This window comes from Chaetodon trifascialis, chromosome 4 (genome assembly GCF_039877785.1).
Source record: "Chaetodon trifascialis isolate fChaTrf1 chromosome 4, fChaTrf1.hap1, whole genome shotgun sequence".
Lineage (NCBI taxonomy): Eukaryota > Metazoa > Chordata > Actinopteri > Chaetodontiformes > Chaetodontidae > Chaetodon > Chaetodon trifascialis.
The window spans coordinates 22,639,826-22,658,384 of record NC_092059.1 but is presented as its reverse complement, the minus strand read 5'-3'; the positions used below and the strand labels follow the sequence as shown (position 1 = coordinate 22,658,384).

The 18,559-nt window shown below is 42.5% G+C and overlaps 1 protein-coding gene across 1 annotated transcript; it reads left to right on the top strand.

The window, feature by feature from the left end:
* Positions 1–15,781: 15,781 nt before the first annotated feature.
* Positions 15,782–18,180, top strand: sox2 (SRY-box transcription factor 2). The gene has a single exon (XM_070961315.1). The coding sequence runs from the start codon at positions 16,306–16,308 to the stop codon at positions 17,272–17,274; it is 969 nt and encodes a 322-aa protein (XP_070817416.1). The 5' UTR covers positions 15,782–16,305; the 3' UTR covers positions 17,275–18,180.
* The last annotated feature ends 379 nt before the right edge of the window (positions 18,181–18,559 follow it).

The following is an 18,559-nucleotide window of genomic DNA, read 5'->3' as shown; positions in this document are numbered from 1 at the left end:
TTATTCTTTTTTCTGTTATGTACAGCTGTGCTGCTTTTCCTGTCATGACATGTCAGCGTTCTGTGTAAAAGCTCTATTAACAGAACATGGTAATCTAATCCCTGTTTTCTACCGAAGATGTTTTATTTTAATAGATTAAAGTTTCTCCTCTGCATTTGTCAGCCACCCTTTTCATCTTCCATTTTGGTGTTTTCTGCCTGGTGCTGGCCTGTGATGGTGGTAGTTACACACTGGTTCTTCATCTAAAGTCACAGAAGTGAAAGCACGTCCTGTAATATCATTACTTGTCATTGCTTTGTTTACCTCTCACCTTTAATTGCAAATTCTCTTCATAATGTTTCCATCTCATGTAGAAATAACAACTTTGTTTTTTGCAACATTTCGACAAGAGTTTCTTTCATCCGCATTCAGGTTTTGAATGCACAAATTCCAAAATGTGCGCACAAACAGGTGGATGTAAACATGTTTACGGGCTCTCTCTTCTTACTGACTCTGCTATGTTAATGGTATCTGGAGAAAAAAGGCACACACGCTCACAGTTTTCTCAGCCATGACATTATGCCTCTGAGTGAATATTCTTATTGGGTCTCTAAAATGTCACGCTGTCTTTACCTTTTACACACATTCACACACACATTGGCAAATAGACTTGATTTATTTTCCCGTGGACCTCAATGCAGTTCTACGTCCTTTATGAGCTGGTTGTGAAATTCAACAGGCTCTGTTTAAATAGGATGGAGACAAGTGTGTGTGTGTGTTCAGGGAGTGTTAAGTCACGACTGGCTCTGACCACAGGCCTTCCTGAAACGCACACACATTATCAGTGAGGCGTTAGGTTTCTCAGCCTGAAGATAAACACCGAGCATTTATGACTTCTTCGCTTTACAGCTTGTTGACTCTGTGATTCTGACTGTTAGACTTTCTGTAGCAGACACTGTAGGATGAAATAACTTGGTGTGCGTTGGATTTTTGTGTCTTACAGAAGAGTGTTGGGTCATTAAAGGGGCATTTTGAATTTTTTTTTAATAACCTGGGTCTTTATCTTAGCCAGTATCCCTGAAGGTTTACCTAAACATGATATCCTGCATTGTTATAGACAACTCTGTTGGACACAGATTTAAAATCACATCGTAAGAATATTTTGAGTTATAGAGCCCTTCATGTCTTCTGGTCTTACACCAGAACTGAACTTGACCTGTATGGTATCATTGAATAGAAATAAAAACGAGACAAATGTCAAGAAAAGTAAAGCTGTTGTAGTACTTTAAGACCATATACTGTTGAGTATCTGTGTTTTTCTGGTCCTAAAGACGTTCTGTCTGAGCAGTCAGCAAAGCCTCTTTGTGAATTCTTGAAGGAACTTCTTTTCCCTGCTCCCAGTCAATACATAGACAATAGAGCAGAAAAAAGCTTTGCCACAAAGTAACATTAATTTTCCTTTGATGGGACTCAACCATAAATAAATGTACATTTGAGAACACACATGCGTAGAATAGAACTAAAAACTGTTGAACCTAAACTGACAAGAACACGGAGATGATGAGAGGGAATAAAAGATTTTTTGTCCATGTTTTTTCTGGGCTAGTGGGACTTTGTAAAGGCAACCTGATGGCAGTTAACTGGGCAGCTTGGTGGAGGGGGTGAAAGGTGGAACAGAGCAGTGCTCAAATATTTACGTGTATGTAAGGAGTGGACGTTTCTCAAGGTGATGTCCTGCAGTAAATATGACACCATACTGTGACCGTAAACAGACAGCTCAGGTTTACAGGAGACTGGTGGAAGGCTGTTTTGTGCATGCCAGAGGGTCTGCAAATTATGTTTTTATTTTTGTTTGGTTTAGTTGTGTGCAGGTTTTTGTTTCTTGTCACAGATTATGCAAATGTCTTGTCTTTGCATTGTGCTAAATTTGTGCTAGTGCTAGGAAAGGTTAGTGATGGTGAGAGTAAAGTGATTTTAAAGGAGAAGGAATGTAGTTAAGGCGGCACGGTGGAGCAGCAGGTATTGCGCGTGCCTCACAGCAAGGAGGATGCCGGTTCGATCCCCGGGTCCGGCAGGACCTTTCTGTGTGAAGTTTGCATGTTCTTCCCGTGCATGCGTGGGTTCTCTCCGGCTTCCTCCCACAGACCAAAAACATGCTCATTAGGTTGATTGGTGACTCTAAATTGTCCGTAGGTGTGAGTGTGAGTGTGAATGGTTGTTTGTCTGTATATGCTGCCCTGCGATCGGCTGGCGACCGGTTCAGGGTGTACCCCGCCTCTCACCCATTGACAGCTGGGATATGCTCCAGCCCCCCCGCAACCCTGGAAAGGGATAGGCGGGTATGGATGGATGGATGGAATGTAGATAACTCCACTGGATGATATAATCCTGATCACACATCAGACCACAGCATCAGACCACCGGTCCTTAGAACTGAAACTCTTTGTTGTAGCCTTCTGTGTATGTACCTGTGTGTACATATATGTACTCTATGTGTGTGTGTCCATGTAAAAGCCTGGGGAATGTCCTGGTTCATTACCAAAACACTGCCATTCCCTTGCTAACTGTCCAAGTCCACCACAGCGGTCTGAACCTGCCATGATCATCTCTAGACCTGGATAAACATCAAAATCCTCTCCTCTCCTCAGTCCTTGCTAATCAGATGCCAGGCTCAGTCACTTTGTCAGAAGACAAGCCAACATACTCTCAGTGTGGACCACTGCTATCTGTGTGTGTCTCTGCCAAGCTTAAATCTTCCTGCTTCTCCTGTTGCCTCTGTGCCTCCTCACCCTGGTGACCATGGCTTATAATCTCCCCCACACACAAACCAGTAAACATGAACATCAGCGAATGCATTTTTTCTGCTTTGAGAAGCGTCAATTTCCGACAGCATAAGACACTTGAAACTGTGTAATGTTGCTGCAGCTGCTGGTCAAAAGGTGTCATTCAAATCAGCCCTCAAGCCCTGTTTGAATGATATATAATTGAAAGTTATTCAATGCCAAAACAAAACACAGAACAGCAGTTTATCATTGTGTGACACCGGATTTTACAGCTCTGAAACGTTGTCATGCTAACAATCATGTAGAATAACCACTCACATCACAAAGTCATTTATCAGGAATGTGAATGTCAAAATGTAGAAGTACAGGTAAGTTTAAAGGTCATTAGCACACATTAGTAGTAAGACTTTGATTTAGGGTCAACATTAGACTGAGGTTTAGGTAACAAGTAAGCTTTTTACATCTGCAACCCCACAAACATCCTAATATTAATATAAATCACATCTTCAGAACTTTAATGAAATTTGAATTTGAATGCAATAACAGATTTTTTTGGACTTTTTTTCGACAAGCTGTAAACAGACAACTGACATTTAGCATTTTCTAAAGTTCATGTGTCAAATATGTTAGCAAACAGTTGCCTGTGTACACATCCAGCAGCCACAGAGCAGCATTTATTTTCAATCATGACCTGATGGCGCTCCAATATTCACTGTTGTTTTAGCTCTTTTTTGGTCTCCACCGACTACTCAGGATAATATCTGGCTCTGCTAATTTCTCCAGTGTATTCACCAGCTTTGAGGGGTGTGAGCTGAAAGATGCAGAGTCAGTGATTAAAGCTCTGTATGTGACACATTTCACTGATTATGCTTTAAATTGTTTTCAAGATTACAAATTTTCCAAAGATGCAGATCGTTGAGAGAGTTTTCCATCTGATGGCTGTTGCTGCAGTACACAATGACATCATGTATTTGTGCTTTTCACTCAACACAGCCGTGATGGCTTCAAGTCAGCGTGACACAGACGATGTACAGAGCAGTGTTTTACAGTTTGCAATCATAAACTTTTTGGAACTTTGAAGCTACTTTAGAGGAAATTTAAGGCCAACACTTGAGTTGATGTGGTTCAGTGTGTAACTGAGGGATAAGAAGTTCAGAAATAAATGTCATCAGTCAGTGTCCTCACATGCATAGTAATACAAACATGTGTGTATGTATCTGTGTGTGTGCAGGCGTGTGTGAAGGTATCATCCCAGCTCGGTAGCAGCTAGCTAGCGGCTAAATGACTCTCCACACTTCATTAGCGGCGATGAGGTGAGCTGCTCATCTCCTCATTGTTAGCTAGCGCTAAGCTGCAGTAATCCCAAACAAAGAGCCGGGGCCTCGCAGCAGCCTGCGTGGATTAGACCGCTTTCTAGAAACATCCGAGAGAGATTCATTCTCATTCAAATTGGCCTGTAAACAAAACCAGCGGTGGCCGGGAGAGAGATGAGAGAGGGGAGAGATGAGTGTATGATGGAGCGAGTGTGAGACATCTTATATGTATACATGTGTAATATAGCTGCAGTGTGTGTGTGAGTGTGTGTGTCTGATGTGTATTTTGAGGCCTGTGTGTGCCTGAGAGTGAGTTTTAACTCTTGGTACAAACTCCAGAATCAAAGAGTGTGTGTGAAAGAAGCAATTTGAGCCTACAGTGTATTTCAAATGACAAAAAAAGCAATATTTTCTCTCTGACTTCTGGTCCACTTATGCTCGTAGTTTTGTTTTAATTTGCCCAGATTTTGAGGCCTCCTGTCTGTGAGACATCTGGTGCTCTCCCAACACAATGCAGGTCGATGGAATTTCAAGTTAGGTGCTCAAAACTTCTCAAAATATGCTATATGTATATATATTGTTGCAGCTTGTAGCTTTAGTATAAAGATGTTGTCATCCCTTATTGTGAGTCCATCGAAGATCCATTCCTGAAATGTTCTGACTATAACAAACTTACTTAAAGTTTGCCGTAATTCAACTTTTTCTTTTGCAAACTTGCATCTAAAAAATTCACCAGCAGTATGTATTTCTAGAATCAGTCCCCATTACTCAGCAAATTCAAATTCGTTTGACCTGTCAAAGCAGGTAGTAAACATGATCTATCAATATTTAATGACTATGCATGAATAACTACAGTTTGGACATGGATTAAACATTTCCTACAAAGCACAGGTGGAACCAATAACTTAAATAAATGCTGTAATCATTGCGGTGTGACAGCAAGTGATGATGTTATTAGTTATGCTTGTGTGACTAAATTATTACTTAAGTTTAAAGCCATTTTTTTTCTGATCCAGAGTAACCAATATGTTGCTGAGCTCGGCAACCAAACTTCCATTCACTTGTATTTTACTGGGATCAAGGCACAAATCTCACGTGGACATCTCAAAACAGAGCAAATGAAACTGAAGTAATCTGCGTTGGTCCTTTCGTCAGCTGTCTGTGTGAGCATTGGGTTCTTCTTGTCCTGTGACAGACTGCTGTAAACCAGATTCAGATGCTTTTACTTTCTGCTCTTTTCAATGTGCCGGATGCGGCCGCTGGTCACAGGCTCTGCAGCACTCAAGTGATGAGAGTTGTCCTTTCAGCCAGTCCGCTAATCTGACTGGACTATTAATAACCATCAATCAGCTCAGTGAATGTGTTATTTTAAAGCAGGCGTCTTCATCTGGCTCATCTGAGGATCTGATGTTTCGATTAAATATTTTTGGCTTAATTTTGCCCTGAAATGCCACCAGATGCTGCTGCATATTAGCCATCAATCACATGTTCTGATGCTCATCAATTTTATAAGTAATCAGTTATTAGTGGTTTTGATCATTATTAGCTTTCAATCAAACCAACTGATTTAGCTTTTATACACATCGTCATTTTAATATGATGTCAAGTGGGATATTTAGCTGATCTGATGATCAGGATAACGTGTCTTCATTGAGCATTTGATCAGTCCAGTAATGATGATCATTGTAATTTCTTGGTTTATAATGTCAGTCATGCAGTTGGTCAAATGATCTGACTTTAGTCAATATTAAAAAGTGACTTTAGCCATTAGTAACCATCAGTCAACAGCTGTGGTTTGGTTGTCATGCAGTGGTCCTTAAATGGTGCAAGTTAGCCTGTAATCAAGTATTTAAACATTATAAATTCTACCCATAAGTACTAAATCTCCTAAAATGTCATTTTCACCATCATCTAGATAATCTAAGTCTGAATTAGTGACTGTTCTTTAATCCAAACTTCTATCCTCTAAATGTTTGGATTTGGGATTCATTACAAAGTGATATCTAACTAGTTCTTTAATTGGTGTTTTGGTTTTATTCCTACAGTGTCTGAACACTCCACAGATACCTCGCTGTTAGTTCACAGTGGTGTTTGTTTGGTGGAATGTACTGTTGTATCCCCCTGATGAAACGTGCCTGATATATGTAGCCGATTATCGTATGTCAGAGCCTGCCCTGCACACCTGGGGATGATTGTTGAATCGCTGTAAGAGGAGGCTGGGACCATTCTCGTGGTGCTTTGATGAAGGCTTGTTTGGTGAAATGCCTCAGACTAAAAAAAAAAAAAAAGAAAATCAAAGTACAGCAGGATTATTGAGGGATCTCTTGTGCTTTTGAGGTGTGGCTATCAGATACCGTGCCACTGGTCAGCTGCGGATGTATATAAAATGGCTGTGATTAACCTAAGTGTGATTTATCTGCTGTTACTGCCTCGGCTGTCTCTCAGTTTTTACAACCTGCGTGGCTTTCTTTTTTTTTTTTTGACCAAGCACAGCTCACGATTCTCATGACATTGTAAGGGCCGATGATATGAAGACTGAGAGAAATGAAAATGATCATAGTCGTTCTGTTCATTAATTAAATTATTTCAATTTCACAATGAAAAATGTATCTTCTAGTCTACAGGCGCAGGCAGCTCTGTGAGGCTAACGTCAGCATGCTAACATGCTCATAACGACATGTTTAGCATGTTTCCCATGTTCACCATCTTAGTTTCGCTTTTTAGCATGCTAACATTTGCTACTTAGCACTAAATACAGCTAAGGCTAATGTAATTGCTTTTCTAGGTATTTCATAGCAATCCATCCAATAGTGTTTTTGCCTTTAGAGCTCTAATGTTAGCATGGCAGTCTGTTTCTGTTCATCTGACCTTCTTCATCACTGAGCAGAACTCCAGTCACCTGCTAGCACCAACCATAGCTGAAAAGCATGGTGGTTTTCAAGAGGCAACCAGTGGAAACTTCCTGTACCTGCTCTGCTCCCTTTAAACTGTTTATGTTGCATTCTTCATTAATGAGATGCCAGTGGAGTGTGTTATTCTGTAAATATCTGACAGCTGTGTCTGCGCGTCTTTCTTCCTGCCGGGTTCCTGAACAAACAGCTGTGGGACTGACCAACCACCTCCCCCCTGGTGGTCAGCATTTTAGTATCTTTAAAGCTCTAATCCTCAACTTTACAGTGTCTGTCCTGCACTTTTCACGGTCTGACCATGTCCAGACCACTGCGGATAAATGTGAAAATGCTGTTTACAAATGGAAATTTATGTCCACACTAGCATTTTCTGGTATTTTTTGAAGAGTTGTCCGTCCACAACTGAAACTTGTAAAGCGGCAACAAAGTTGTGCATGACATCATCTGGCCAGTTTTTTGCTGTGCATGAGCAAGTGACACCTTCACTTTATCAGCTGCTGTTCTCCATGATTGCACATTCTGTCCTTCAATATAGCCAAACTGTTCATATTAACATTTTTACTGTTGACAGACAAGTAAAAGAGCATAAAATGGGAATTTGACTGCAGCTTAAAGAAATGTGTGATCAGCTCTTTTATTTAGTCTCTTACACTATCATGGATCCTGACTACAATAAAGCACGAGAGCGTCTTTTGCAGATTTCTCCATTCTGGAGAGTTTTGTTGAAAGTTTTTGTCATACTCTAAAAATACTGGCTTACTTTGGGGAGGAAAGGAAATTCAGATTTCGTGGGCTTATTTGAACTGATCACGCTATACATGCTGTAGTAAAAACAATTCATACGTATGGTTGTTATCGTATGTGACATTTAGTAGAATTCCACTTTTAAATTCTTCACTGTCGCTGATGTTACTGTGTGTGCTGGAAACATGAGAATTAAATTAACAATGTTTGAAAAAGTTCATAATTGCAGACTGTGAAAAGCCGTTAAATGTAGCCATTTTTGACATGCTCCTTTATTTCTATTGATGTTGTTATGGTCAGTAGCTCCTATTTGAAGGTGATTTGTCTTACAGAGACCAGTACAATAATGAAAGGATCGTGTACCTTTTCATTTTTAAAGGTTTTTTACTGTCTTAATGCTCTTAAACTTTAACTCAGTAGTGGTCATTTTAAAATAACAGGAAATAGTACTACTACAATAGCTTTACATTTAATTAGCCCAAGTGTAGATTCAAACTATTTAATAACCAGCAGCTGTTACTCAACTACACCCCAGAGGGAAAAACTGTACTTTTTACTTCAGTACAATTATTCTACAGCTTTAGTTACTACTTACTTCACAAATTAAGATGTTTAGAGCTTGTAAAATATGGTATTTTATTAGCAATTAAACGATCCAACAGTTTCTACAAGTACAGCTGCAGCGATTAATCAGTTCATTGATTAGTTCATTGACAGACTATTCTGCTAATCATTTCAGTACATTTTCCTGTAAAAACTTTTGATTGACGCGGCTTCATAAATGTGAAGATTTGCTGCTTCTCCTTTGAATTGTTTTTATGGATTTTTGATCATCCTGTTGGTTGGACAAAACAAGCATTGTGAAAGTGTCTCTTTTCTCTCTGAGTAATTGTGACAATCGACATTTCTCACTATTTTCAGCATTTTTACAAACCAAACAATCAGTTAATGGGCCGATGTTCTGCCTGGGTACTTTTACTTTTAATACATTTTCCTGATATGTTCCTAATTATGTGTACATTCTTAAGTAACATTTTCAATGCAGGACTTTTTGTTGTAACAGAGTATCTTTACAATGTGGTATTAATACTTTCCCTTAAGAAGAGGATCTGAAAAATTCCTCAATGACAGCTGCCGATACCTTGTTTGCAGAGCCTTTAAGATTTGCAGAGCCTTAAGATGGAGCATCAGGGAGGTGGGGACGGGGGAGAACAGGACCTGAAAAGCAGGGAGCCCAAATTGAACATACTTCTGGAAACGTTGTGAACCGTAACAGTGATCGAGTGTGGGCCTCAAAACAGCCATTCAGCAATGTTGCTGTTTAGTTAAGGGAAAGTGTAGCAGTGTTAATGGGCTGCGTGTGTGTGTTGGGGGGTTAGGGTTAGTGCGTGTGACGTGATTGACAGGTGGTTGGCCACATCTCCTTCAATAGCCCCCCCTCCCGTCACTGATTACTGTGTCAATGTGTCTGTATCACACACACACACACGCACACACACACACACACACACACACACACACACACACACACACACACACACACACACACACACACTCAGACAATACTATGCAGATACACACAAAGGGAGAGAAGCCCACTGTGGATCTCCCATCAGGCCGAGCTGCGAGAAAACACACAAAACAGATGCAGCAAATGTGTCCACTCTCATGCATATGGAGATACTAACAGGAGTGTGTGTGTGTGTGTGTGTGTGTGTGTGTGTGTGTGTGTGTGTGTGTGTGTGTGTGTGTGTGTGTGTGTGTGTGTGTGTGTGTGTGTGTGTGTGTGTGTGTCAATAGACAGATTCTATGTAAAATGCATTAGCATTCAGTGATGATGATTGTCTTTCTAAAGGCTCTCATGGTGCCACTGGTCCCCCCTTCTCCTCTGTGGATGGGTTTATAATTAAAAGCGCTCCAGCTCTGTAATATGAGCGGTATGTCTGTGATTTGTGTGTATGGCACTATATGGCACAGATTGATCAGATAAAGAGCAAAGTCATATTTCTTTACTGCTAAGCCAATTCACAGTGAGAGTGCTGATCCCTCTCTCTCTCTCTCTCGCTCTCTCTCTCTCTCGGCCTGTCTGTGTCATCCTCTCTCTCTTTCTCTGCTTTTGTGTTTGTCTCTGAGTCTTTAAATCTTCCTCTGGCGCTGATTCTGCTGCTTCTCCTCTCCTCTTTTTCACTCAACCTGTCTCACGGACTGGTCCATCTGGTCTTGGCTGTGGTGTTTCTGCACTGGATTGTTCAGTGTGGATGTGCCTCCCTTGTAAGCTCAATGAGGGGGATGCTGTGTGCAAACACAGCGCCCATGGACGTCTTTTTCATTTTCTGCGGTTTGAATTTCATCACGGCCAACATCACGGGAAACTACTTAATTCTAGAAATGTTAAATGCATCACTTAGCCTGTGTGAAAGTGGGTTTCAGCCAGATAAATGCTGCCTAGCCATGAGTGTTTTGCAGCAAATGAAAAGATTCTGTGAACTGATAGAAATCAGCATCTGAGAGTAATGCAGAATATTTATTTTAAAAATCTGTTTTCAAACCTTCTGTCACTGTTGATTGTGTCAAGAAGCTGAATCACTGCAATAACTATTTTTATATTGTGTTTATATCATATTTAATCTTTGCAGTGACATGGAGAGGAACTGATAAGTTCAAACAAATGTGAGAGAGTTTATTCAGGCTTTTTAGGAAGTAATATCAGGTGCGTGCAGTAAAGTAAACCATCTCATATCACAGAAAATAAATTGCCCGCACACATACAAGAAGTGGATAAACCTTTTCGTTACCTTTTGCACTTGGAACAAAAATGCTTCTTTTCTTGCATCTGAAAAGCCTCGTTGTGTTTTTTGTAAGTGTACAGGCACTTTTCTTCTGATATGAACTGATTAAGTAAATACCAATTACGTCACTGATTTATTTATTTTTTTCATGCTTCCAATGTTAGCAAGGCTGTTGTAAGATGCGAGGCCTTGGTCTTAATCCAACTGTGTGTGTAAGGGCTGACGTGATTGGCTCACGGCTTAGCAATAGTGGTTGCAAGAAGGAAACTGATTCTGTGTGTGTTTATTGTTGTGTACGTGTACATATGATCTATAGACAGGCTGAAATAAGATTCTCTGCTCCCTTCTCCTCACCTCTCCTGTCCTCCATTATCCCCCCTTTCATCCCCTCTCTCCTCTCTGCCCTTCTCTCCTTCCCTCGATTCACTTCTCCCCTCATCTCGTGCCCCTGTCTCCTCCTGCTGCGTCCCGCCTCCAACCTCACCCTCCACCCCTGTGATAGACAGGGTGTCCTCACCTTGTAACGATCACTGACATCCAATATGTTTGGCTTGGGATCATCCCCTGTGTCCATTGTGCTTTCTGTTAAACGCTTTATTGATTAGCCATGAGTTAATTACAAATTACATCAACCGTGGGCAGACGGAGGTGGCTTGTACATGGCTGCAGGATCCATCCTGGAGGAGCTAATACATGTTGACTGCACACACCTGCAGGCATTGCCTCTCAACATCAGCAGGTTACATTAGTCTACCTGATCCCCCCCCCCCCACCCCATTAACATCCATACATTTATGACATTTCACAGTGCCTTATCAACGCTTTTAAGGGCATGCAATATTTTCAGGGCGATTGTAATGAAAGGGTAGAATTAGAAACAGGAGGTTTCTGCAAGACACCAAGGATATGCACCCTGAATACTTAATTCTATCAAGCACAACTTGACTCACCCTATGCAAAATTATGAGACTGTGCCAAATCCACAGTAGACCTTTGGGGGCTAATGTATTCTGGATTTAAGCTCCATTGTAAAATCCATAACACGCCTGCACCTGACCTGCTCTGCTGCAGCCCCAGAAAACAACCTCTTACCTCTGCACAGAGTTGAGAAATGGAAATAACAGGCTAATAATAATAAAAGTAATAGTAATAATAATAACAACAACAATAATAATAATAATAATAATAATAGTAATAATTGTCGCAACCTGCAGCAGCAAGCACTTTTTAGAGCCTTTTTCCTTTTCATGCCGTGTCAGTTTCTTTTTGACATTGCCGTGTACTTTGTGCAAAAAGGAAAAAGGAGCGAAAAAAATCTTTATCAAATCCCCATTCTGAGGCTTTCAATAAGGCAGGCCATTACCTCACTGGCGCTTTTGTTCGGCCTATACAAGAGAGAACAAAATGGTTATTCAGGAGGACGCTTTAGATTTTTATTGTGGGCTCGCTATTCACAAAGAGCACCGTTATTGTATTAAAAAGAACCATCTGTGGCAGAAACAATGGCTTCAAATTATCTGTGAATACCCAGTGAACAAAATATAAAGCTTTTTCCTGCTCATTATGTGGGCTAAGCTAGGGGGTGGAAGATAGGAGAGGAGAGGCATAGACTTTGCTATAACTGACTTTTGTTGTTCTTGCTTGCATTCTTCTCCTTTTTAAATCGGCCCCCTTTTCACATTGTGTGTCGCCGTAAACGGCTTTTCTTGTTGCAGGGCTCGCGGAAAGAAGACAGCGGAGCTCCAGACAGACAGCGCGGCTCCACGGGGCTGCACGCCGGCCAACGCGCGCCGGCTGCCGGGTCGAAACCGCGCGGACTATCGGGGAGAGGGGGGAACATGCGGAGGGCGCCGGGTGGACGTTTCGCGGCCGGCGTCGGGGGGCTCTGTCCCGGACAACTGGAGGCTTCCTCGCCGGGGAGAAGCGAGGGGGAGATATGGAGGAGGTTGAGCGAAAATGGCATCTTGTTTAATTTCTGCCAATCAAGACGAGAGGAAGACAACTCCCAAACTGGCAGTAAGTTGGAGTGCGGTGGAGAGGAGAAGCCCTGTGTGTGTTTGTGTGCGTGTCGGTGTGTATGTTGGTGTGTGTTTGAGGCGGTGTGTATGTAAAACATGCAGTGTTGTGGAATGACACCGCATGGCATCATGAGCTTGACTGACTGCCTGAGCTGCTGCTGGCCGCTTTGATTTTCTACCCAGCATACAGACAGAATGTGTGTTGTAATCATCAGAGTTCACGTTTGTTTTCTCCGTGTTTTTTAATTCTTTCCATTTGTTTTCCTCTTTATTGTCGTCGCTGTTAAATAACGTGAGGTTTGACTTACAAATCAAACAGAACGTCTGGGATTATTTTTACTTTGGCCCGCAGTGATGCGCTTTTATCACACTATCAGTCACTTGTTTGTTTATTTATTTATTTTATTTTCCTCTACAGATTCTCGTGTTTTTAATCGCACGCGCACTTTATAATTTAATTAATTATTCCGAATGTGGAAGACGTCTTGTCAGTTTTACAACCTGACACACGTTCATGCTTTATGCTCGAGTCTGATTTCCTTTAGTCTGTCACGGCAGCAAACTAAATATTTTTTTTTTTTTTTTCCCAAATCTATTTAAAATAAAAGAACTAAAATAAATGTAGTAACATTTTAACAAACCATGACTTGAGCACCTGTCTAAAGGCTCATCCGTGTCTTCAGAAACTGAGGAGAAATTCATTCCCGCATTTATCCGGAAGGAAAAAATATAATAATACATATATATTTTTAAAATGTACTTTTTCCACAATTATGGTGAAGCAGGACATATTATTGTTTTCATAAAGTCTTTTCCCGGCTGCGTCCCCAGCTTCTGGTACGGCCCCTAGTGGCGAGAAACGAGCCATTTATTTGCATTTCACCTGAAATCTGTCTCCCTCATTGCCATACAGAAGTTACCATTTTGTTTCCCTTTAGCATAATTAGTCATTTCACAGATTTTGACATGTTTGCGTTTACTCTGTGTGCGAGTATTATCTTCTCGGAAGTTGTATTTTTGGATAATGACAGACAGACATCCTCCCTGCGCGGCTGTTGTTAGAATAATTTTTCAATTGAATTGTTGCTCTTTTTGTCTCTTGTTTTTTTTTTTTTTTTTTTTAATTTAATTTTTTTTATTTATTTGCAGTCATCCTATCACCTAGATTTGTGCAACCGCAAAACAGTATTTTGATATCACAGCGTGCTGCTCGCTGTATTTGCTGTATCCGTCCCAACCTGGTAAAGCAGGGGGCTTACAAGTGGTCCGAGGGAGCCGCCCCGCTAGTTTCTCCTGTTTTTTGTCAAACAACGGCTTTAATTCAGGATGATTGTGGATGCGGGGCCATTCCCGGCTGGATGGGGCCTGCTTTCAGAGAGCTGCAGGGCCCCGCTGTTCCTTTATTATCATAAGCAGATTAGAGGTAGCGGGGAACACACTCAGATGCAGATAGCAGCCGAGCGGCCCATTTCAACCTTGCATTATAATGGACCGAGCTGCATGTGTCGCCTCTCGCAGCCTATTAAGCACAAGATGAATCTTATGTAAGGTTGCCGAGGCCGGCATAATGAGAGCATGGGGGCTCCGCTCCTCCATTTATTATCAAATGACTAAAACAAAATAATAAGGCTTGATCTATTCACTTTCAATTATGATTTAATCTAGAGACACGCATTTAAATTAAATTATTTCAGGTGTGTGTACTTGATCTATCTTTAATTATTGGGATTGTCTGGCTTGCAGGCCGATGTGTGGCTGTGGAGTGACTGAACTTCTCTGCTGCTTTTCCGCTCTTTTACTGTTGTTGGTGTACTAAATATGTTTTTAAGATTTTTTTAAGCATTTCCTGTGTATTTAACCGAACTTCTGCAAACAGGCATCACTATTCCCTCTCTGTGTTTGAGAAAAGCCTGTCTGGGCTCTCGGAGCTGCGTGTAGTTCTCATCCTCTCCAGTAGGCGGCACTGGTGTCACGCAGCAGGACGCGCTGTCTTTCAGAGGGAAATTCAGGGGGAAACGGCAAAACAAGTGGCAGCAACACTCCCAAACCTCAGAAAACTTTAGTCGTTTCTGGACGTTAAAACTATATGAGTGAATGATCGAGCTTTAAATGCGACGACGCCGGTTTCATCCCATAATAACCGCAGTGTGCTCGGTTTGATCCACAGGAAAGTGAAGCAGGTGGAGGCCGCTTTTCATTCACGCTAATTGGCCGACACGCTTGTTCAGGCTCATATGAATGAGCTGCGCCTTTTGTGCAAACACACTTTATCTTAAAATATTCCTCACCTTTATTTCTCCTCCCCTCCTGTCCCCGGTAGGCCGTATCCCCCCCCCCCCCCCCCAAACTACAAAGCCCTCACAACAACAGCAGCACTGTGGCAGTGGAAGTGGAGTGGAGTTGGGGCTTTGTCCGGACAGATGTAGCGACAACATCCCAAACAAAAACCGCTTATTTGTGCTGAGATGAGCCCGTCTGCCTTCTGTGTGTTGGCATTCAACTTCACTAAACAAAAGGACTGGGGGAAACATCTTGGATTACCTTTCCTCTTTTCAACGCTAAAAACCAGCCGTGGCTTCCCCCCTCACACACACACACGCATCCGCACACACCACCTCCATTCAGAGCTTTCAGTTAACTAACAAAGTTTATTTAAGTGCTGTTATGTTATTGGGGCCGTAAGTGGGGGAATTAGTGACTTTTTGATTTTGAACAACAGTAGTGTCACGGGCCGGGACTTACTGTCAGAACAATGCTGCTCCCACCTACAGCTGTAGATGATACAGACACCATTAATGTCAACATTTGACGGATTTATTTGGCACTTTTTACTGGTTTTGAACTCGTTTTTATTTAATTTGGGTTTGCTCCTAGAGTCCAGGCTGCACATTTAAATAGAAAATAAACCAAAAGATAAAAAGAGCGGCCTTATTTATTAGAAATTATTTTTTTTTTCTTCTTCTTCTTCTCTCTTTTTTTTTTTAGGAAACCTTTTGCCCCTTTTTTACTCCCAAAGTTTGCAGGACACTTTGTAATTTCCCCACTAGAGCCAGCAAGCTCTTGCACATCTTTCTTCCTCTCTATAATGCCGGAAAATGTTCACAAAGTGCCTCCATATGTATTTTCCCAGAGAAATATCTACACAAGTCTGAAAATAGTAAATATGTACTTTGTATTGGCTCATATGGGCAGCCTGAGTGTGCGTAAATGTGCGTGTGTATGTGTGTGTGTCGGGGCAGAGCAGACCCTGCCCCTTTATGCTAATTAAGGCCTCCCATTGGTGTGTCAGGGGAGCAGGCCGGCTCTGATTGGCCAGGTCGAAGCCATTTATTCGCTGACAGCCCCGTCACATGAATGGTTGTCTATTAACTTGTTCAAAAACTATCTGGAGTTGTCAAGGCTCAGGCGGACAGAGGCGAAAAAGTACAGTTTGTTGATGCTTTTTCGGAGAAGCGACGGGAGAAGTTTTGTGGACACAACATAGCAGGGACCTATTGGGAGAAGGCTCTTTGTCGCACACACTCACACCCACACTCTGACACACACTCAGTGAGAGGGAGAGAGAGAGGGAGAGAGAGGGAGAGTGTGTGGAGACGCGGCTGTGCTGCCTGTTGTTTTTGTCCAGAGAAAAAGTTGCAGAGAAGAATCGACAGGTAACTTCTCCTCCGCAGCTCCGCGCTCCTCACTGTCCTCCCTCTGCCTTGTGGAGTTTGTCTCTGTGTGGGTTTTTTTTCTTCTGCTCGGGAGCTCCAAACTAAAAGCTGTTCCTGATGTATAACATGATGGAGACTGAACTGAAGCCCCCGAATCCCCAGACCAACACGGGGGGCTCGGGCAACACCAACACGTCCGGCACCGGCGCCAATCAGAAAAACAGTCCGGAGCGGGTCAAGCGACCCATGAACGCGTTCATGGTGTGGTCCCGGGGCCAGAGGAGGAAGATGGCGCAAGAAAATCCCAAAATGCACAATTCGGAGATAAGCAAGAGGCTGGGCGCAGAGTGGAAACTTCTGTCGGAAAGTGAGAAGAGACCTTTCATCGACGAAGCCAAGAGGCTGCGGGCCCTGCACATGAAGGAGCATCCGGATTACAAATACCGGCCCCGGCGGAAAACCAAGACCCTCATGAAGAAGGACAAGTACACCTTGCCCGGCGGGCTGCTGGCTCCGGGAGGGAACGGGATGGGAGCTGGGGTCGGTGTAGGAGTGGGGGCCGGGCTGGGCGGTGGGGTGAACCAGCGGATGGACACCTATGCGGCGCACATGAACGGCTGGACCAACGGTGGCTACGGCATGATGCAGGACCAGCTGAGCTACCAGCACCCGGGGCTGAACGCGCACAACCCGAGCCAGATGCAGTCCATGCACCGCTACGACATGAGCGCCCTGCAGTACAACACCATGACCAGCTCCCAGAGCTACATGAACGGCTCCCCGACATACTCCATGTCCTATTCCCAGCAAACCACGCCGGGGATGACCGCCCTGGGCTCCATGGGGCCCTCCTCGGTGGTGAAGTCCGAGTCCAGCAGCTCCAGCCCGCCCGTCGTCACCTCGTCGTCCCACCGGGCCGCCCCGGGCTGCCAAAGCGGGGATCTGAGGGACATGATCAGCATGTACCTGCCCGGGGCGGAGGTCAGCGAGCAGACCGCCCAGACCAGGCTACACATGTCCGGGCACTACCAGAGCACCGTGCCCGGGACGACGATCAACGGCACGCTGCCGTTAACACACATGTAAGAGACACAAAGCAAAGAGAGAGAGAGAGCGAGAGAGAGAGAAAACGAACTTTTATAAGAGAAACTGTGGACTATTAACGTTGGACTATTTTTGTACAGAAAAATTTCGGGGTGGGAAAAGTTGTATAGAAGTCTCCAGGAAAAGGACACACGACTCTTTTTTTTTCTTTCATTTTATTCTAAGGAAGCTCTAGAGGAACGGTAGGAGATCCCCTCTTCACTGGTGGATGAAGTTCGGAAGACTAGAAAGTGGGAGTCGCAATCAAATGTTTTATTATTGCAATCACCTTTTGTACAGTATTTATCAAAGAAACATTACAATCAGATGAAATTGTTCGTTAAACTGCAAGAGGTTGCGTTTTCTTCTTTTTTTATATAAAGCAAGGCCAGTTCTGCAGAAAATATTAAAAGTGAAAACGGCAGAACTGCGATTTATATGGGAGCGATCAGTTATGCTCCTTTATTACTGCAAACATTGGAAAGAAAAGGGACATAAAACGAAGCAGGTAATGCTTTTTTTTTTTTCATTTAAGGTCAATAATACTAAACATTTTAATTTCTTAAAAAAAAAAAGATAAGACACTTTGTTTTCTCTCATACAGCTTAAAATATAGGTTGTTAATTTATATTTCCGTCTCCCACTTTTCATCTGTTAGAGGTATGACGCTTGTGCTCTTTATTTTCTAATTGATTTGTACAATTTCTGTATATTTACTGTGATATTTTAAGTTTTATTTCGAAATTCATTCCCGTAGTTGTATTTTAAAAATTGTGGCCTGTACGCAGAAGCCAACCACTCCATGTATATATATACCGGAACTAATACCATCCTTATAACAGTTACAGTTTCAGCTGAGTATATTTTTTTTCAATATGCAGTTTGAAATGAATAAATTTTGGAAATTTGGATACATGAAATTGTACGAGTTTTGATTTGATTTCTCTGTCATTCCATGCGTGCAGGCAGTCATCACATGTTCAGTTGTCATCTGTCTTTCCTCTGATGTGGATATTTACTGTAAATTTAACACTGACTCCTTACATCTTCGTGCATCTAAAGCATCAGACTTCAGCTGACAAAAAGAACAGTTTGTGAGGGCCTCGATGCCTCGTTTTAAACTCTCATCAAGTATTTCAGCTTGTCCGTCGTGGTTAACCACGTTTCTATTTTCTAGTGCCTGCGGATGGCCCCACCAAGCCAAAGTTTGTTGCCTGTTTCCTAAACGGGGAAGATTTTTCCACCCAAATGCCCAACATCCCCAGGTATAGACTGTCATTTCTGCTCT

What these genes read in the sequence shown, in the direction of transcription:
- sox2 (XM_070961315.1), top strand. Translation starts at nt 16,306, where the DNA reads ATGTATAACATGATGGAGACTGAACTGAAGCCCCCGAATCCCCAGACC.